Genomic DNA, 23,017 nt, shown 5'->3' on the forward strand with positions numbered 1-23,017 from the left:
CCTCCAGACAACTTAGGTCCACGGATTCGTGGGGTCTGCGCAGCACTCGAACCCTACCATCAGCTCTTACCAACTGAAATCTGGGCTCTTCTGACGATTTCGCGGTTTTATAGTCGTCTGGAGTCCAACCGATGTGGTCACGAGCCCAGGAGAGGCGCTGCAGGCGATGTCTTGCTGTTAGCAAAAAGGCACTCGCGTCGGCCGTCTGCTGCCACAGCCCATTAAAGCCAAATTTCGCAGCACTGTCCTAACGGATACGTTCGTCATAGGTCCCACATTGATTTCCGACGTTATTTCACGCAGTGTTGCTTCTCTACTAGCACTGACAGCACTGCGCAAACACCGATGCTCTCGGTCCGTGGCCAGAGGTAATGCCTGAAATTTAGTATTCTCAGCACATCCTTTCCTTGGCTCTGATTTCCGAAATGGAATGTCCCATGCGTCCAGCTCCACGTTCAGAGTCTGTTAATTCCCGTAGTGCAGCCATTATCACGTCGGAAATCTTTTCACATGAATCATCTGAGTACAATTGACAGCTCAGCCAATGTACTGCCCTTTTGTACCTCGTGTACGTGACACTACCACAATCTGTGTATGTGCATATCACTATCCCATGCCATTTGTCACCTCAGAGTATAATGAGCAGGCCGTAAAATTGTGTGTGTGTGTGGGAGGGGGGGGGGGGGGTGCGAGTGGAGAATGGAATCTATACAGAGTGGGTGTCGAACAGTTATAACAAGCCTACTATAGGGTTAATAAAGAAAATTTATTAGGGAATTTATTAATAAAGGAAATAAGTTTTGTTAATACATCTGTGATCATTGTGAATTTTTGCGAACAAAGCCATTCAGATCATTTAACGTTTTCGTTTATTACGACTTTCCGGTTACTGTCAAACTGAGATAAAAACTTTGAGCTCGTAAAATAAAGTTAAGTGTGGGTTGTTATAAACTTGAGCCTAAATGGGCATAAACTCATGTCTCGCTTAGACTAACGCTGAACACTGTTTTACGAGTTGTAAATTTTCGTCTGCTGGTGGTAGTAACCGAAAGGTAATAAATGCTTTATTCCCGAATTTCAGTGGCTTATGGAGCCATTGGCTGCAGCGTTTGATATTGGGTCTTTCATATTGGTGACAAGATAAAGAAAGAAGATAGAGTAGACAGATTTTACTCTCTTATTTCTGCTTCTCCTTAAGACACAATAGTTCACCAGTTGAAGCGAACAGCTTAAGATAGATTGACAGTAATTGTCATGAATATCAATAGAAATAAGAAAACAACTGTAAGAACACACTTTTATTTATATTCCCACTACAGATTTCGGGGGACTGGATCTCTACCATCAAGTGGACTATCAGTAGTTCGTTGTCTTTCGGTTAGCATCGCTGACGCTAGATCACGGGCCCCGGTTTCGATTCCCGTCCGGATCGCGTATTTTCTCTGCTCGAGGCTGCATATGTGTGTTGTGCTCATCATCATCGGCGCCGCAGGTTGCCAAAGTGGCGTCAATAAAAAAAGAGTTGAATCAGGCAGCCAAAACCCCCCATAAGGTGCCTCCCGATAAAAGATGCCATACGCACATTTCATGTCATCAAGTGGATTTTTTCGTATAACATTTGTGGAATATTCCGTCGGTACATGGTGGAACATAGAGATATTGAAAACTTAAACACACATTATTGATGTTCCACGCTAATACTTATTTAATAATTCGTTATGGACTGACTTTCAACTTTCCAGGTCATCTTCAATGATATAAGATTAAACAGAGAGTCTATACAACATCAGCGGGAGTTTACAGCTGTACAATGTTCTTTTCTAAAGATATTCGGCATTTTACAACTGTATGTGTATACAAAAACAAAAGCATCAAAAAGTAGCTCTCAACAAGAAAATTTTATATTACGCACAAAGTTTAAAAGAATAAAAATGTATAAGTAAAGATTGGTGCACAAGTGAGTATTGGCACGGACTACCATGTTATATGTACAAAATAAAGAGTGAATGTGATGCAAAGGACAGATAAGAGAGTGGGATGAGGGGGAAGATAGAAAGGAGTGTTCATATTCCCACTGCAGTCTCAAATGTTAACTATTTCTGGACAGGTAGGCCCAAGACAATGGCAAACATGCAACTGGTTCACCCCACAGAAGACAATAATACGTCAAAGTGCACATTTGCTGAGTGTTCCAACATCAACGCAGTAGATGAATTGATTCATTCTGTTAGCGGAAATACGTTGAATATGACGGTCATGCAGTGCTGTGGTCACAATGTGTGGTTCTGATTTTGTTTGTCACTGTGTGCATCCCTCTCTAGGCACCAGTTCCACGCACACATCAATGTTCCAGCAGAAAAAACTGTGCGAGCTGAAAAGTCGTGGAACATCTACCAACCACTCTGTCCCATTCTAACTCAGTCACCTGTGTATATCACTCCACTTACTCTCAAGAGCGCGTGCTGTCATTTGTTTTCACGTGTGCACTTCGTTTAACAGTTCTTGAATGGCTGTAACACTGACATTTTCTCTCACACAACAGAGAATGACACCTGTAGGCTATGTTTTTGTGAACTGAATTACTTGTTGAATGAGATTTTCACTCTGCAGCGGAGTGTGCGCTGATATGAAACTTACTGGCAGGTTAAAACTGTGTGCCGGACCGAGACTCGAATTCGGGACCTTTGCCTTTCGCGGGCAAGTGCTCTATCAACTGAGCTACCCAAACACGACTCATGCCCCCTCCTCACAGCTTTACTTCTGCCTGTACCGCGTCTCCTACCTTCCAAACTTTGCAGAAGCTCTCCTGCGAACTTAGCAGAACTAGCACTCCTGAGAGACAGAATATTGCGAAGACATGGCTTAGCCACAGCCTTGGGGATGTTTCCAGAATGAAATTTTCACTCTGCAGCGCAATGTGCGCTGATATGAAACTTGCTGGTTTGGAAGGTAGGAGACAAGGTACTGACAGCAGTAAAGCTGTGGGGAGGGGGCATGAGTCGTTTTTGGGTAGCTCAGTTGGTAGAGCACTTGCCCACGAAAGGCAAAGGTCCCAAGTTCGAGTCTCGGTCAGGCACACAGATTTAATCTGCCAGGAGGTTTCATATCAGCGCACACTCCGCTGCAGAGTGAAAATTTCATTCTTGAAACATCCCCAAGGCTTTGGCTAAGCCATGTCTCCACAATATCCTTTCTTTCAGGGCTGCTAGTTCTGCTAGGTTCGCAGGAGAGCTTCTGAAAGTTTGGAAGGTAGGAGACGAGGTACTTTCAAAAGTAAAGCTGTGAGGACGGGGCGTGAGTGATACGTGAGTATCTCAGTTGCTAGAGCACTTTCCCGCGAAAAGCAAAAGTCCCAATTTCGAGTCTCGGTCCGGCACACACTTTTAATCTAACTACTTGTTACTGAAACGTAATCTACCAAACTTCTAAATTCGTGTTCATTGTTTCTGACTGTTTTAATTTCCACTGTAATTAATATACTTGGTAGGTGTCCCTTATAACTTGCATACTGAATACTCTGTGTACTATAGGACATCTTTGCATATAGTTTGTTCATGACGACCTCGCTGACTTTTCAGGTGACTTGGAGGGGGGGAGGGGATAGGGGGGCGGGGAAGGGCGTGGAAGATAGCCTACCAAACCCCAACACACTGGCAGCAACAAGGACATTAGCTGCGTTTTTTTCCTCACACAACCCTGACATACCGTGTGCTTGCTGGCAAGTGCGACAGGGCACAACAATAACTTCATAACGGCTACAGTACCCACAAGTTCTGTGTTGACAGACCTCCAACGTTGGCAGAGGTCTGTCAGCAAACACTCGTGGCCCAAAGTGGACTCACTTCCAGAGCTAGGAAACTTCGTTCAGGATGTTGTGAACAGACTACACAGCTTCCTGTGTAATGAAGGTAAAATTAAACCTCTGTCCTCAGTGGAGTTCAGTGGCTCCAGTGAGGAATGGTTCAATGCAGCTTGAGCATCCTGTTCTGCTTCGCCACTGCCTTTCCAAATCAACGTCCTCAAGCTGCAGCCAGACGAGCCAGCTGGCAGCGTATCAAGTTCTGCTGCCAACACCGGCGAAACGCTGAGCCAGCACGGCAGTAGCCTCTGTTCTGCCATTTTCTCCAGCACAGTTTACCAAACTGCGTACTGTCGCATGTTTCTGGGTCTCAGATGTAATTAAATCAAGGCGCACCAGTATAAATGCACAATCCTCACACTAAATGGAGACCATCTATACCCCAAAGAAGAGTACATCCAGAATAATATAGACAGTAGATGTGGAACTGGCAGGGCATGTGTGGGGAAAGCAGTAGTGGTTGAGGTTGTGGGAAGGCGCTGTAGGGGAATTGCCAAGCGGTGGAGGGGAAATGCCATTCTGAACTGAAGCCTAAGCTCACATTTTTTGTAAATATTAAGTGGAGCCCCTCCATGTCCTCCCTTTCGTGGTGACAATTCAAAAAGATCTATTGTCACCTCTGCTTTGCTTACTATCTAGAAAGAACTAACTGGAGCCCCTCCATGCCCACAGTTGCGTGGTGACCATTCAAAACGATCTACTGTCACCTCTCCTTTTGTTAGTATATAGAAAGAATTCCGCAGAAAACGCAACAAAAGCAGCGATTATTTTCGTCTGGCTTTTTAACTTGCAGAGAAACGCATGAGTGAAGAATTTTGAGTACAACCTACATTTGCTTCTTTTTCAAAACACAGCAGAATTTACTCAGTGTCATCTCACTAACATGTGCCCCCCTTCTAACAGCCGTGTACCGCAAGTCTCTAGAGGAACGGAAGGTTCCAAATGATTGGAAAAGAGCACAGGTAGTACCAATCTTCAAGAAGGGTCGTCGAGCAGATGCGCAAAACCTATACCACTGACGTCGATCTGTTGTAGAATTTTAGAACATGTTTTTTGCTCGCGTATCATGTCGTTTCTGGAAACCCAGAATCTACTCTGTAGGTATCAACATGGATTCCGGAAACAGCGATCGTGTGAGACCCAACTGACTTTATTTGTTCGTGAGACCCAGAAAATATTAGATACAGGCTCCCAGGTAGATGCTATTTTTCTTGACTTCCGGAAGGCGTTCGATACAGTTCCGCACTGTCGCCTGATAAACAAAGTAAGAGCCTACGGAATATCAGACCAGCTGTGTGGCTGGATTGAAGAGTTTTTAGCAAACAGAACACAGAATGTTGTTCTCAATGAAGAGACGTCTACAGACGTTAAAGTGACCTCTGGCGTGCCACAGGGGAGTATTATGGGACCATTGCTTTTCACAACATATATAAATGACGTAGTAGATAGTGTCGGAAGTTCCATGCGGCTTTTCGCGGGTGATGCTGTAGTATACAGGGAGGTTGCAGCATTAGAAAATTGCAGCGAAATGTAGGAAGATCTGCAGCGGATAGGCACTTGGTGCAGGGAGTGGCAACTGACCCTTAACATAGACAAATGTAATGTATTGCGAATACATAGAAAGAAGGATTCTTTATTGTATGATTACATGATAGCGGAACAAACACTGGTAGCAGTTACTTTAGTAAAATATCTGGGAGTATGAGTGCGGAACGATTTGAAGTGGAATGATCATATAAAATTAATTGTTGGTAAGGCGGGTGCCAGGATTGAGATTCATTGGGAGAGTCCTTAGAAAATGTAGTCCATCAACAAAGAAGGTGGCTTACAAAACACTCGTTCGACCTATACTTGAGTATTGTTCATCAGTGTGGGATCCGTACCAGGTCGGGTTGACGGAGGAGATAGAGACGATCCAAAGAAGAGCGGCGCGTTTCGTCACAGGGTTGTTTGGTAAGCGTGATAGCGTTACGGAGATGTTTAGCAAACTCAAGTGGCAGAATCTGCAAGAGAGGCGCTCTGCATCGCGGTGTAGCTTGCTGTCCAGGTTTCGAGAGCGTGCGTTTCTGGATGAGGTATGGAATGTAAAATTAGAGAGATTCGAGCGCGCACGGAGGCTTTCCGGCAGTCGTTCTTCCCGCGAACCATACGCGACTGGAACAGGAAAGGGAGGTAATGGCAGTGGCACGTGAAGTGCCCTCCGCCACACACCGTTGGGTGGCTTGCGGAGTATAAATGTTGATGTAGATGTAGATGTAGATGTTGTGAAACGCAACTGCAATAGAATTCGGAGATGGTGGTTTATTGAGTTTTTTATGTAAGGAACTGCGGAAAAGTAAGGTCAATAGATGCTGTTCCAAAACCACTTAGCATTTCTCATTTCACCATCCCTTCACCCAAGTCATAATGGCATAACTGATATTATATAAGAAGTGTAAATGGGTTTTGGGAACTATGGTTGGACTTTCCTCTGTTAAACCCAGCCCTTTAGACCATTGAATAAGAATTGAATGAAGCATAAAACATAATCTGAAGGTCGAATGATTCTTGAGCAGTAGGTGTTTGTGTTTCCTAGTGAGTTTCTAGTGCCGTAGTAATGTGTTCATAAAGTTAAAGTGCTGTAAGTTTCGGATACAAAGTATGATTATTGTATGTAGGAAGTTTTGTACTGATCTATAGATGACATGATCACGAACGGCAAGGAGATTGCTTCTCATAGGTGGTTGGAGTGCGTATTCCTAATATACTCATAGCACCAAGACATGACTCCAGAACATCCTTCCATGCCTTCAGTTTTATTCATTCTACTCATTACATTTCGAGACTGCTTAGTATTGTATACTGCCAAATTACTGCTATTTTTTCAATATTTTTGCTTCTTTAAATAAGTTCAGCAACAGAATTAAAGAAACACTTTTTCGAAACCCCTTAATTGTCTCCCACTCCGACGTTGAAGTTTGAAATTAGGCTCAAAAGCATCTAACAACTTCCTCTGTAATGGTGCTGAAGCGTGGCGCCCTGCGACGTCATCCTCGAGCACGAGGACGCTTAAAGCAGTAAGGTGTCACAAATGCGAAAAATGGGACAGAAGTTCATGCGTCGTGTAAGGTGGGTTAATTATGGTCATTGGCACTAAATTTCACCAAAATTCTGACCAACGTCACTGCAGACGTTTCACATAATGTGAAGGTAGCACACCCCCACACCACCATCTTCCCCACATTTAACCCATTCGTTTGACGCCTCTGCGTTGGAGATCAGAATTGCGACGCGGAATCGCGCGGTTTTCTTATCGGTGGCCGAGGAAAACATTTCAAACATACCTCCGCTCAGAAGCGACACGAATTAGCCTCGGGGAGTAGCATAAAGGATGTCGAAGAAACCACTCCTTTCCTCAGAGCGTTTATTTCCACACATTTCACGCTCGAAAACGACAGTTAGCAGTCTGATGGGCAACAGGAGGACATTATTAACATGAAGTTTGTTTGTGTGGCCATCCTCCGCAGCAAGCATATAAATACTTCAAAATGGTTCAAATGGCTCTGAGCACTATGGGACTCAACTGCTGTGGTCATAAGTCCCCTAGAACTTAGAACTACTTAAACCTAACTAACCTAAGGACATCACACACATCCATGCCCGAGGCAGGATTCGAACCTGCGACCGTAGCGGTCATGCGGTTCCAGACTGTAGCGCCTTTAACCGCTCGGCCAATCCGGCCGGCTATAAATACTTGTTTTGTAAATAAAACTGCCTTTTCCTGCTGCTAGTTACTTTATTTATCCCATACGCGTTTCACCTTCTCCTGTTCTAAGGCATCATCAGTGGAATCTATAACGATACAGCTTTGTTAGTTTTAGATTAGTTTCGTAAAAAAGGCAATTACTTACGATTTGCTTACTGCGTTTCCTCACATATGGTCTGGAGGTCGCACTACCACTTTTATCACTGCCATATAATCACATCTTTACGTAAATATTGCGACTCCATTACGTGTTTCATCTTCTTTGGTATGTTTACCTATTTGTTGCCAACCTAACGGAGTATATGTTGGAGACTAACTTCTATTTATGACGTTTATACAGTGTATGTGTATGAGTGTGTGTGAGAGAGAGGGGATAGAGCCGACGAGTTTTATTTTTTCCATTCTTTTTTTTTGGGGGGGGGGGGGGGGAGAGGGGGAGGAGGGGGTTCTGCGGGTGTACTAGCTGTTAGAGAGTGGTTGGACAAAAAAAATAAAACTCGTCGGCTCTATCCCCCCTCTCTCTCTCACTCATACACACACACTGTATAAACATCATAAATAGAAGTTAGTCCCCAACATATACTTCGTTAGGTTGGCAACAAATAGGTAAACATACCAAAGAAGATGAAACACGTAATGGAGTTCCAATATTTACGTAAAGATGTGATTATATGGCAGTGATAAAAGTGGTAGTGCGACCTCCAGACCAAATGTGAGGAAACGAAGATCAGCAAATCGTAAGTAATTACTTTTTTTTACAAAAAAATTCGCAAAGTGAACTATTTAATAATCTAAAACCAACAAAACTCTATCGTTATAGATCCCAGTGATTATGCCTTAGAACAGGAGAAGGCAAAGCGCGTATGGGATAAATAAAGTAACTAGCAACAGGAAAAGGCAGTTTTATTTACAAAACAAGTATTTATTATTAACAACATTTGACAATGCTGGCATCCGCGGACATTTCAACCCTTCTCTAAGGATTGCATCCGCATTGAACATGATCGCACCACCCCTTCGGAGTGCATGTGCAACTGAATTTTTTGCTCTCATGCACAGGGTGGAACCGCTAGGGACCATTCATAAGCTTTACACGAAATTTGAATGTGATACGAATAAGAAAAGGATATTATACGTTTTCAGCCCTCCTGTTTCGCGCTCTCCTCTGGCGTGATCATGGGAGGGTGCGTGAATAAAATGACAGAAGCCCTCTAAGGCCCCCCTCCCCCTCCAGTTCGATACTCTCGGTGACACCCGCACAACTTTATTGAGAATTTTAAAAACGTACCTCTACTGAGGCAACCTGTGAACCAGTCCTAGGTGCCTGTTATCAGGCTTCTGGAATCGGAGGGATGTCGAGCAGTTGTCAGCATGTAGGCACCTTGGAGTACGTCACAGATTATCTTAGTACAGGTAACTTTTTAAAATCCTCAGTAAATGTGGGCAGGTGCCACTGAGGTTGTTGTCAAACTGATGGATCTTGGGGGATCCTATGACGTTTTACTCAGACTTGTATGGGCTGCAGGAGGGCTGAAAATGCATAAGCTGCATAAGCTGCTGCTTCGGATCACGTTCAAAATTCGTGGAATGGTTCCGAACGGTCCGTAGTGGTTCCGACCTGCAAAAATTGTGGTCACGATGCCCTCCACAGGGGTGCAGCACCAAAGGGTTGAAACGTCTGGGGAGGTCAGCAGTATCAAAGGTTGACAAAAACGTCGTCCTGTTGCCCATCACACTGCGAACTGTCGTTTTCGAGCGCCGGATGTGTGGGAATCAACGCCCCAAGGAAAGGGGTGGTTTCATTGACGCCCTTTATGCCAACCCACAGGCCCTTTTCCGGTAGATTGTGAGCAGCGGTGTGTCTGAAATGTTTCCTCGGCTACCCATAACGAAAGCGCGTAATTTCATCGGTGGACGTCGCCTTTCTGATCTTCATTGCAGAAGCGTCAAAAAAAGGGGTGGAATGCGCGTAAGAGGGGTGTGACGTCCTCCCATCGCGTGCCACGTCCACGTAACGTTGGGAAGAATTGTGGTGGAATTTAGTGCCAATACAACATTATTAACTCACAGAAACTTCTGAGGTCGGAGCTGACGTCGCAGGGTGCAACGCTTTTGCGCCGGTACAGAAAAATGTTGTAGGTAGCTTTCAGTCAAACTCCAAGCTTCTGCGTCAGAATGAGAATTAATTACGGGGTTCCAAAAACGTGATCCTTTAATTGTTTAGCACAGTGTATTTTATAGCTTCATGGGCCTGATTCTTTCATTCGAAACCTAACATCAACCGAAATAGACGTGCCTGCTTAACGCAATGTGCAGAACATAAATTGGTTGCTAATTTAAAGAAGAATGTGACTGTTACAGCTCTGCAGTTACCAGACGTAAACTTAAATCAGTATCACTCACCGGATGTCCTCCAGCAGGTCACACTCATGCTGGTTCTTGGCTTGCAGCTTTGTCACCTGCTCCGAGTGGAACTTCGTGAGGAACTTGGCATAGGTCCCCTGTAACAAGCATAAACGTAGATGAGCCACTGGTCAGTGGGTGAATGCAGTATGTCAGTAAAAGCATCAATTGTTCATCCATCATATGAAGGGCTTATTTCAAGAGTGGTACAAGTTCATTTTTGATCATTCTGAGATACAGAGTCCTAAAGTTAAATGAGCGCTGAAAAATCTGCAGTTGAGGTACCAGAAATACTCAAGTATAAACCTCTAGAATAAGTGGGCATTTTCCCGTACGACAATTTGCCGAGTGCATAGTATATATCAGGAATCCGGTAAAGCATCAAATCTCCGATATCGCTGCGGCTGGAAAAATATCCTGCAATAATGGGATCAACGACGACTGAAGAGAATCGTTCAACGTGACAGAAGTGCAAGTCCTCCTCAGATTGCTGCAGATTTCAATGCTGGGCCATCAACAAGTGTCAGCGTGCGAACCATTCAACGAAACATCATAGAGATGGGCTTTCGGAGCAGAAGGCCCACTCTTGTACCCTGTATCACTGCACGACACAAAGCTTTACGCCTTGCCTGGGCCCATCGACACCGACTTTGGACTGCTGATGAAACATGTTGCCTGGTCGGAAGAGTCCCTTTTCAAATTGTATCGAACGGATGGACGTATACAGGTATGGAGACAACCTCATGAATCCATGGACAATGCATGTCAGCAGAGGCCTGTTCAAGCTGGTGGAGGCTCTATAATGGTGTAAGGCGTGTGCTGTTGGTGCGATACGAAGCCCCTAATACGTCTAGATACGACTCTGACAGGTGACACATACGAAAGCATTCTGTCTGATCACATGCATCCATTCATGTCCATTGTGCATTTCGACGGCCTTATGCAATTCCATGAGGACAATGCGACACCCAAAACGTCCAGATTTGCTATAGAGTGGCTCCAGGAACACTCTTCTGAGTTTAAACATTTCAGCTGGCCACCAGACTCACCAAACATGAACGTTATTAAGCATATCTGTAATGCTTTGCAACGTGCTATTCGGAAGAGATCTCCATCCCTCAAATTCTTACGGATTTATGGAGTGCGGCAGGTGTACCAGTTCCTTTGGCTCTTCAGTGTACAACGGCAACCAAATCAGGACATGGATACAGGCCGGAGGAGGTGCAACGTCATACTGGCAAATGGGCTGAAACTGGGAAATTCTTTGTAAATTTGACACGATACTGTAGTCACATATCCTCTCAACATTTGGAGTTTCACTTTGTTTCATCTTCTTATTCAGGGCTCTTCACGTTTTTTGTGCTGCAATATATTTTAGTGATGTAAATCAACAACGGCTCCAATGCGAGCTATATTTCTTAAACGTTCCTCAAACATAGAATGATATGCAAGTATTATTTTCAAGTGCTACAACTTTACCAGTCTCATTATTTGGTAGTTCAATTTACCCGTCCTATCGTACATCATTTCATGAATAACATGCTAGTCGAAAAGACAGGTAATAGATTCATATGGTGGGCTGGACCGGGACTCAAAGCTGCCGTCCGCGGCTACTGCTTTGACCGACCGTGGTATACAGGCATCACTCACGACACATAGCAAGCAAGAGTTGGCATCCCCGTCCAGCGTACATGTTCGACGTAGACGGCGCTGCCAGTCTACTCAAAATGTCGGTGTTGCAGTTAGTGTGACAGAATAAATCTTGTCGCATCTTTAGCAGTCAAGCATAATAGTTATGGCATATATTTTCGGTCGTACGTTAACCAAATAATATAACATCTAACCCCACAGTAAATAATATATTTGGTGCTACTGCTGCAGTTGTATTTATCTTAGATATAGTTATTTGATGTTATTTATGAATCATCATGAAATTTCTGATCGACGAAATGTATGGATAGGCGTAACGTACTACGAGGGAGGAGCTGAAAGTAACGAGAACTGTTCAGTTAGCATTCTTGCATTTCACGAAACCGCCACAAAATGCACCATCTTTGAAATACTGTCCATACCTAATGCAACAGTTTTAACGTTTTACTCATTGACGGAACGGTTTTTGAATGTTCTGAAGATAAAGCCAGTAAGGCTTAAGAGACCAGTTTCCCTTTAGGTTACATACGTGTACTGGAGCAGTATCGTCCTGTAAGAACCAAGGATTGGATCTTTCGGTCTCTCTAGCCGGCCGAAGTGGCCGTGCGGTTAAAGGCGCTGCAGTCTGGAACCGCAAGACCGCTACGGTCGCAGGTTCGAATCCTGCCTCGGGCATGGATGTTTGTGATGTCCTTAGGTTAGTTAGGTTTAACTAGTTCTAAGTTCTAGGGGACTAATGACCTCAGCAGTTGAGTCCCATAGTGCTCAGAGCCATTTGAACCATTTGAGCCTTTCGGTCTCTCTAGCCCCAGTGTCTGGCACACACGTCTCAGCATTCGAAGACAATAATACTGGATAGGTGCTGGACTTTTGGAAACACGTTTATGGTGAAGTATCTCTTCACGGCTCATAAAACTTAGGTTTTTCATACAACCTATTGCTCCTTAGTTTTTGGTTCAACTCGTAGCACAACTACTACTCGTCCGTTACGGGTTTTGAAAAAAACCTGGTGTTAGCTCGTTCGTATACCATATTCATAGCTACAACACTTGAAACAGCACTTAATGAGTTTTTGGAACAATATTTAGTAGACTCTCCAAGCACGAGAATACGTCATTACTGCCCTTCTCCGTCCACAGTAATGGAAGCCGGTCACTTCCTGGTTTTCCTCTCTTCACCAACCCTCCTCTACCTAAACATTTTCATCGAAAATGCTCAGCAGTTGCTGCATTACATTGCGCAGAACGGAAAACAAATTCCCATTTTCAGTGCACGAGACACAAAGCCTAATGTAGTGCTACCGTCCAGCCACAATGAATTGAAAATGTTACCAAGTCGCGTGTCGTATATTCGTCGCAAGCTTGGACAGCGCGAGTCCTAACACACAAAATGTGCTTTCCGCTTCACTGCGCCCTACGCCGGTTTCCGTTTTCAGCGCAGCGCCTCGAGTTACTTCCTCTCCATTCTCGTGAGGCTTTTGTGGGCGTCCCACTACTGCCTTAACTGAATTGTGGTGTTAAGAGTGGTCATTTGTACATCCGGGAACACGGAGAGTGCACAGCTTTGTGTAGCTCCAAACTCTAATTAAACGCCTTCCCAAAGCTTTTCGTGGTTCCCCGTACCTACGTAAATTATCTCCCGAAAGACAAAGCGCTCTTTGTAAATGCGATCCACTGTTTCCGGTCTTCCGAGAAAACACCAAAAACTAATTACCAAGCGCTTATAAGAATAATTTTAATATCTCAGTACTGACTTTGGAAATGTCTTTTTTTGTATGCTGAAGACAGAATGCCGTATTTAACACTGAATTGAAACTCCTGAACCTTGTATTTCAGAATGCTAATGGTTGTGTCAGCAGAATGTATATAGTGTCCCTTTGAAAGCTCCAGCATTTCAAAGACCCAGAAAAAAAACTACAGCAGATACGATAATGGAATTGCACCACATGCTAAAGCATCTAAAATAATTTATTTAATAATCATCAGTATACTTCTACACGAGAATCACTTGCAGCATGAAGAGTATCGAGTCTGTTTTCAGTTTCTTGCAATGTTCTCTGTAGTACTTACTGTGTCTCTGTTGCAATTGCATTCGTGACACGACGTCTTAATACAGGAACATTGTCCACTTTTGTCGCATACACGCTGTCCTTCCCGTATCCTCACAAGACGAATTCCAGCTGGGAGGAATGGGGTGGCCAGGCAGTGGCTCTTCCATGTCCGATCCAGCGACTGGAAAATTTCGTATCCAGGAACTTGTGAACAGCCATTGACAAATGGAGCGAAGGTTAATCTTGTTGGAAGATGCTGATGGGTTTGCAAGTTGTATCTAACGATACACAGACTGCTGCAACATATGCAGATACACTGACCCATTCACTCTATTTTCTGCAAAGAAGGACGATGGTACGTGCATTAGCCTATAGCAGACATTCACTTTAGAGCTACCATGAACATGTTCATCGATAGCACGCGGATGTTGCGAGCCCCAAACCGGAACATTATACCTATTACAAGTTCCAGACACGAAATGTTGCCATATCTAAGAATAAACATATTTTCAGGAAGCTGATATTCACGTTAATATTCCGCAGAATATCCGTAGCAAATTGCTCTCCACATTCTTCGTCGTTCGGAATCAGATGGTGCAGAATTTGCACATTGTAAGCGTACATATGAAGATGCTGGTTTACTACAAGATGCAGTGCTGCTGAGGGTGTATAAGTCGCCCAGATGCCTGCCGAACTGACTTAGCTGTAAGCTTCTGAGAGACTCTTGTCTCATGTCTCCCAATGTCTTTACCGAAATACAACGACATCCTCCGCGATAATGTTTCAGAACACTTCTAGTTGCCAGAAACTTACTGTTTTCACTTCATGTGAATCGCTTCCATACTGCCTACGATAATTCCCTTTCAGAGTAATGGACGACTTTGGTTCTGCAAGTCGCATCACTGCTAGCGCGCGCTGCTGTGATTTCGCCATTATTACGTCATGCGGGCGGTCATGCTGCACTTTGATGATAATAGTTTCCACGTCTGATGCGGGATTGTAAATTCTTTCGGATGCTCTAGCATTTGGGGCATACATATCTACTATAGTTTCTTTCCCAAGGATTTGAAATGTAAAAGGTTTGAAGGAGACACCCTGTACTTCGATCCGAGATACTGTGTGGCAGTAATTTATTCCTGCAGTCATCACTAACAATGACGGCTTGTATGTCAATGCGGTACGAGGCACGACCTACAGAACATAAACAAGACATGAGATGGAAGCACTATCTGTACCCTTAGCTGGCGAAGAACCTTCTAAGACTTTGAGATACGTAATCTAAGTAAGTTCACATAACCCAATCAGTGACGCGGTTTCACGACCACTGCACGCGGCAGTATTTAAGATCTGTACGCTGCCAGGATAAACTGTTATGTGGATCCTATCAACAGGAATTTTATGATTACCAACATGCAACAATAGCATCTCGGTCTTGGGATCATATTCATCTTGGAGCAATATTCGGTTTAGAAGCCTGTGGAGAGCACTTAAGGTTTATTATTTAATAGTATAAAATTTTACTACACTACTGGCCATTAAAATTGCTACACCACGAAGATGACGTGCTACAGACGCGAAATTTAACCGACAGGAAGAACATGCTGTGATATGCAAATGATTAGCTTTTCAGAGCAGTCACACAAGGTTGGCGCCGGTGGCGACACCTACAACGTGCTGGCATGAGGAAAATTTCCAACCGATTTCTCATACACGAACAGCAGTTGACCGGCGTTGCCTGGTGAAACGTTTTTGTTATGCCTCATGTAAGGAGGAGAAATGCATACCATTAAATTTCCGACTTTGATAAAGGCCGGATTGTAGCCTATCGCGATTGCGGTTTATCGTATCGCGAATTTGCTGCTCGCATTGGTCGAGATCCAAAGAATGTTAGCAGAATATGAAATCAGTGGGTACAGGAGAGTAACACGGAACGCCGTGGTGGATCCCAACGGCCTCATATCACTAGCAGGCGAGATGACAGGCATCTTATCCGCATGGCTGTAACGGATCGTGCAACCACGTCTCGATCCCTGAGTCAACAGATAGGGACGTTTGCAAGACAACAACCATCTGCACGAACAGTTCGACGACGTTTGCAGCAGCATGGACTATCAGCTCGGAGACCATGGCTGCGGTTACCCTTGATGCTGCATCACAAACAGGTGCGCTTGCGATGGCGTACTCAACGACGAACCTGGGTGCACGAATGGCAAAGTGTCAATTTTTCGGATGAATCCAGGTTCTGTTCACAGCATCATGTTGGCCGCATCCGTGTTTGGCGACATCGCACCGAACGCACATTGCAAGCGTGTATTCCTCATCGCCATACAGGCGTATCACCCGGCGTGATGGTATGGGATGCCATTGATTACACGTCTCGGTCACCTCTTGTTCGCATTTCAGATGTGTTACGACCCGTGGCTCTACCCTTCATTCGATCCCTTCGAAATCCTACATTTCACCAGGATAATGCACGACCGCATGTTGCAGGTCCTGTACGGGCCATTCTGGACACAGAAAATGTTCGGCTGCTGCCCTGGCCAGCACATACTTCAGATCTCTCACCAACTGAAAACGTCTGGTCAATGGTGGCCGAGCAACTGTCTTGTCACAATACGCCAGTCACTTCTCTTGATGATCTGTGGTATCGTATTGAAAATGGTTCAAATGGCTCTGAGCACTATGGGACTCAACTGCTGTGGTCATCAGTCCCCTAGAACTTAGAACTACTTAAACGTAACTAACCTAAGGACATCACACACATCCATGCCCGAGGCAGGATTCGAATCTGCGAACGTAGCGGTCGTGCGGTTCCAGACTGTAGCGCCTTTAACCGCTCGGCCACTCCAGCCGGCTATCGTATTGAAGCTGCATGGTCAGCTGTACCTGTAAACACCATCCAAGCTCTGTTTGGCTCATTGCCCAGGCATATCAAGGCCGTTATTACGGCCAGAGGTGGTTGTTCAGGGTACTGATTTCTGAGTATCTATGCACCCAAATCGCGTGAAAATGTAATCACATGTGAGTTCTAGTATAATATATTTGTCCAATGAATACCCGTTTATCATCTGCATTTCTTCTTGGTGTAGCAATTTTAATGGCCAGTAGTGTATATAAGTTACGATTTTCGAACGGATGAAATTAAACAAAGAATTTAAATCATTAGTAATTATAATGTGCTGTTAATGTCGCTATGATCAAGTATATTCTTGCGAAGAAAGAACAAGAAGTTCAGATAGCATGTGCAATGCAAAAATTAGCATTTCGATTTTAAATATGTAATGGGCGATCAAAATGTTTCCATTCAAAAGCCGTACAGTCCAAAACCGGTATTCGCGCTTGTCCTATTTGGACGCATTTGGTAATAACATCGCCATAGCTCACATTTTCGCATTTAATGCATGCATGTCACAAACACGTGATGAATGCCACACTAATCCCTTGTCTTCATGTCGGTACTTACCCAACCGCATCGGAGCTGCGCTGCAGTGCATACACGCTGCAGCAACGCCCTCAAACGGAAAGTTTTTGATCGATCCTTAGAGTACATTCGTGCCAAAGGCCTTGCCGCAGTGGTAACACCGGTTCCCGCCAGATCACCGAAGTTAAGCGCTGTTGACCATCTAGTGTGCCGAGCGTTGTTGGCAAGCGGGGTGCACTCAGCCCTTGTGAGGCAAACTGAGGAGCTACTAGACTGGCACGTAGCGGCTCCGGTCTCGTAAACTGACATACGGCCGGGAGAGCGGTGTGCTGACTTTGTGCCCCTCCATATCCGCAGCCAGTGACGCCTTTGGGCTGAGGATTACGCGGCGGCCGGTCGGTACCGTGGGGCCTCCATTGCCTGTTCGGGCGGAGTTCAGTTTTTTTTCTAACATATCGTAACTGTAAGCAAACCTGTTTGTTAGGCAAATGTAAAATAAAAGAAATGTTTCAAACGTGCAATTTTTACCTACACTTAATTTAAATCCAATGCTTTCTCAAATAATCACCCTTAAAACAGCCTTCTAAATAGCGTATGTAATTCTCATTTTGGAGCTGATTATAATATTTTTCAGGAACCATAGACAGATTACCTTTTTAAGCACTTTTAATATTTGATTTTCACGTCTGTAGTTGTGTTGTTAGATTCTGTTTTATTTTCTTATCTTATCTATGGTCTACAATCAAATAATCATAAGTATGTAAGCGTAAAAAATGTTCTTGTGGACCCCTTAAAACAACAAAAATTGTGGTGTAATCGGCTGTTCATGCGTACATGTGTTGTTTATAAACGGGTTAAGGCAAACAAAGCGAAAAGCTTCCTTTCCCGACCATGACGTTAGCTAGGCGTCTTTTTTCCACAATAATTTCGAACTGGTTCGTAAAAGTGACCGATTTTAGATTCACATCACTACAAACAGCTGTAAGCAGATTCCGACATTTTCTATTATTTTTGTTGTGAGACATGAGCTTGTGTTTTGTGGAGCGTTTGTAAATATTACTAGTCCTGCGTATGAAGTGCCTTCTGATACATTAGTGAGACTCAGTGGCTTAGTGGTAAAGTGCCACACTACAAATAATCTCTGGCCGCAGTGGCCGAGCGGTTTTAGGCGCTACAGTCTGCAACCGCGCGACCGCTACGGTCGCAGGTTCGAATCCTGCCTCGGGCATGGATGTGTGTGATGTCCTTAGGTTAGTTAGGTTTAAGTAGTTCTAAGTTTTAGGGCACTGATGACCTCAGAAGTTAAGTCCCATAGTGCTCAGAGCGATTTGAACCATTTACAAATAACTCAAAGGTCTCACTTTCGATCCGAGGGCAGTCATACGATTTTTATCTGTCACTTATCATTTCTTTCCCCTATGGCAATGTTTGTTAATGTGAAAAATTCCGAGGTGCGCCATGGTTTGGAATACACGACAAACTAAAGGTACCACTACAACTGGTTCCGTAAGACAGTTCCGAAGGCAGAGGAGGACAGCGCAGTACCATCTGAAACAGGACCATGCCTAGTAAAGCATTGTGACGTACAAGAAATCTTCGGATTGATGACTGCTTTAGTTTTTAACTGTAATATATTACAGCTATTTGGAGGATATTGTAAATTGTTCAGTTAGACAGTTTTTGGTGATTAAGATTCTGTAGGCTATATATTTTTTAAAACTAGTAACATAAATTGTGGAACAGTAACGTTGTACTTCGTCGGCCGTGCGCCATCTCGTCCTTTAAACGGAAGGTGAAGCGAGCGAGGTGACGCAGCGGCTAGCACACTGGACTCGCTTTCGGGAGGACGACAGTTCAGACCCGCGTCCGGCCATCCTGATTTTGGTTTTCCTTGATTTCCCTAAATTGCTTAAGGCAGTTTCCGGGATGGTTCCTTTGAAAGAGCACGGCCGCTTTCCTTCTCTATCCTTCCCTAATCAGAACTTGTGCTCTGTCTTATAATGACCTAGTTGTCGACAGGACGTTAAACACAAACCTCCTTCTTGTCCCTTCCGAAAGGCGGTCGCCTATCACGGATCTTCCTATATTTGCAAACAAGCTGAGTCTTTTTAATAACTTAACAATTTTCTCTGTCTTAAAAACATAAATTTGTGTTAGTTACCTATAGCTTCTATTTCAAAACGTTTTTAACTTTAACTGATTTCTGGTAATTGTTGTTGTGGTCTCCAGTCCTGAGACTGGTTTGATGCAGCTCTCCATGCTACTCTATCCTCTGCAAGCTTCTTCATCTCCCAGTAACTACTGAAACATACATCCTTCTGAATCTGCTTAGTGTATTCATCTCTAGGTCTCCCTCTACGATTTTTACCCTCCACGCTGTCCTTCAATACTAAATTGGTGATCCCTTGATGCCTGAGAACATGTCCTACCAACCGATCCCTTCTTCTAGTCAAATTGGGCCACAAACTTCTCTTCTCTTATTCAATACCTCTTCATTAGTTATGTGATCTACCCATCTAATCTTCAGCATTCTTCTGTAGCACCACATTTCGAAAGCATCTATTCTCTTCTTGTCCAAACTATTTATCGTCCATGTTTCACTTCCATACATGGCTACACTCCATACATATACTTTCAGAAACGACTTCCTGACACTTAAATCTACACTCGATGTTAACAAACTTGTCTTCCTCAGAAACGCTTTCTTTGCCATTGTCAATCTACATTTTATATCCTCTCCACTTCGACCATCATCAGTTATTTTGCTCCCCAAATAGCAAAACTCCTTTACTACTTTAAGTATCTCATTTCCTAATCTAATTCCCTCAGCACCACCCGATCTAATTCGACTACATTCCATTATCCTCGTTTTGCTTTTGTTGATATTCATCTTATATCCTCCTTTCAAGACACTGTCCATTCCGTTCAACTGCTCTTCCAAGTCCTTTGCTGTCTCTGGTAGAATTACAATGTCATCGGCGAACCTCAAAGCTTTTATTTCTTCTCCATGAATTTTAATACCTACTCCGAATTTTTCTTTTGTTTCCTTTACTGCTTGCTCAATATACAGACTGAATAACATCGGTGAGAGGCTGCAACCCTGTCTCACTCCCTTCACTGCTTCCCTTTCATGCCCCTCGACTCTTATAACTGCCATCTGGTTTCTGTACAAATTGTAAATAGCCATTCGCTCCCTGTATTTTAACCCTGCCACATTCAGAATTTGAAAGAGAGTATTCGAGTCAACATTCTCAAAACCTTTCTCTAAGTCTACAAATGCTAGAAACGTAGGTTTCCTTAATTTGATTTCACATACTGATTACTGTAGCGTACTAGAATTATCACGTAACACGTAGCCTATTAAATACACTATCGAGAAGGTTTTGTCTATTTCAGCACTTTTAAATCTGAATAAAACATTTGTTCTTAGATACATAACCATATTGTACTTTAGAAGAGTTTTCTCATTTGAAAAAACCTTACTTGATCTGAAAAATTTTTGTAATTTCAGAATAAGGGTGTAGCACACTTAAAGTGTATGGTGTCATTTCAAAGTGGAGTAACAAAATGTATTAAACTCCTATTACAGAGGTAGCTAGTCTGAAATGTGATCCAATGATCCAATGTATTCCCCGCCATCCCCCCCCCTCCCCCTCTCACATCCTTGGCTGAAATAATATGATTCGGTTCGGGTCAATCACAGAGCTCACTGCAACGTAGAACGTTTCCCGTGAAACTATTCTCGAAAGAGAGCGTTTACTGACTAGCAAGTAAATTGCTTAGTCAGAGGAGGACCAAAAAAAAAAATTCAGGCGGCACCGAGGTTGATGCTGGAAGCGTCCTCCTGGGTTTAATTACTTCGCCGTTGCGACTCAATTTGCTGAGCGCGCGCCCCAATCCCCGGAAGAGTGCTTGGGCGGACACCAAAGATCCCGAGGGCTTAACGCCTGCCTCAAGACGTCATATCGTTAACTCTGAGAGTGCTGCCTCAGGGAACCCGTTATCAAATTTAGGACCCGAAGCTTTCTGCAGCAGCGGAAAGCGTGGTACAAAACAGTAGTGCTGTTTTACAAACCAAGAGTTAAAGACCGAGCAGGCAACCTCATAACGAACGAACTACACTACTGGCCATTAAAATTGCTACCCCTATGAGATGACGAGATACAGACGCGAAATTTAACCGACAGGAAGAAGACGCTGTGATATGCAAATGATTAGCTTTCCAGAGCATTCACACAAGGTTGGCGCCGGTGGCGACACCTACAACGTGCTGACATGAGGAAAGTTTCCGACCGATTTCTCATACACAAACAGCAGTTGACCGGCGTTGCCTGGTGAAACGTTGCTGTGATGCCTCGTGTAAGAAGGAGAAATGCGCACCATCGCGTTTCCGACTTTGATAAAGGTCGGATTGTAGCCTATCTCGGTTGCGGTTTATCGTATCGCGACATTGGTGCTCCCGTTGGTCGAGATCCAATGACTGTTAGCAGAATATGGAATCGGTGGGTTCAGGAGAGTAATACGGAACGCCGTACTGGATCCCAACGGCCTCGTATCACTAGCAGGCGAGATGACAGGCATCTTATCCGCACGGCTGTAACGGATCGTGCAGCCACGTCTCGATCCCTGAGTCAACAGATGGAAACGTTTGCAAGACAACAACCATCTGCACGAACAGTTCGACGACGTTTGCAGCAGCACGGACTATCAGCTCGGAGACCACGGCTGCGGTTACCCTTGACGCTGCATCACAGACAGGAGCGCCTGCGATGGTGTACTCAACGACGAACCTGGGTGCACGAATGGCACAACGTCATTTTTTTCGGATGAATCCAGGTTCTGTTTACAGCATCATGATGGTCGCATCTGTGTCTGGCGACATCGCGGCGAACGCACATTGGAAGCGTGTATTCGTCATCGCCTTACTGGCGTATCACTCGGCGTGATGGTATGGGGTGCCATTGGTTACACGTCTCGGTCACCTCTTGTTCGCATTGACGGCACTTTGAACAGTGGACATTTCAGATGTGTTACAGCCCGTGGCTCTACCCTTCATTCGATCCCTGCGAAACCCTACATTTCAGCAGGATAATGCACGACCGCATGTTGCAGGTCCTGTATGGATCTTACTGGATACAGAAAATGTTCGACGGCTGCCCTGGCCAGCACATTCTCCAGATCTCTCACCAACTGAAAACGTCTGGTCAATGATGGCCGAGCAACTGGCCTATCACAATACGCCAGTCACTACTCTTGATGAACTGTGGTATCGTGTTGAAGTTGCATCGGCAGCTGTACCTATACACGCCATCCAAACTCTGTTTGACTCAATGCCCAGGCGTACTACGGCCGTTATTACGGCTAAAGGTGGTTGTTCTGGGTACTGATTTCTCAGGATGTATGCACCCAAATTGCGTGAAAATGTAATCACATGTGAGTTCTAGTATAATATATTTGTCCAATGAAGACCCGCTTATCATCTGAATTTCTTCTTGGTGTTGCAATTTTAATGGCCAGTAGTGTATATCTAATTACTGTAGATCGGGAAACAGACCGTTCTAGAAATATGGCATTCAGACCGTCAGATGGTGGCGAGTGCACATAAATCCTTGCGTCTCTCCTTCCTTGACACAGTAGTACTTGCTACGATGAACGCGTGTGGCCGATATTTACTCGTTAAGTGCCAGAGTGTCGCGGATAAATCACTGTAAACGTTTTACACTGGGATTCACGGCTGGTTATAAAAGATAATACTTAATCTCTAACCTGTGCAAAGTTCAACTAGCAAATCAGCTCTGATAGGAGTAGCGTAATGTCCTTATGTTGTTGAGCTAATAAACTGTACTGACAGGAGAGGCATACCAGACCACTCAGAGTAATCAAACAAAT

At 44.2% G+C, this 23,017-nt stretch overlaps 1 protein-coding gene across 1 annotated transcript in view; it reads right to left on the reverse strand.

Annotated features, from left to right (window-relative positions):
- The window catches only part of LOC126481954 (protein nervous wreck), a 724,156-nt gene that overhangs the window by 464,995 nt on the left and 236,144 nt on the right, over positions 1 to 23,017 (reverse strand). The window contains exon 2 of the mRNA XM_050105913.1: positions 10,008 to 10,105. Coding sequence (XP_049961870.1) covers positions 10,008 to 10,105 — 98 coding nt within the window. The remainder of the gene's footprint in view (positions 1 to 10,007; positions 10,106 to 23,017) is intronic.

Source organism: Schistocerca serialis, chromosome 5, assembly GCF_023864345.2.
Source record: "Schistocerca serialis cubense isolate TAMUIC-IGC-003099 chromosome 5, iqSchSeri2.2, whole genome shotgun sequence".
NCBI lineage: Eukaryota > Metazoa > Arthropoda > Insecta > Orthoptera > Acrididae > Schistocerca > Schistocerca serialis.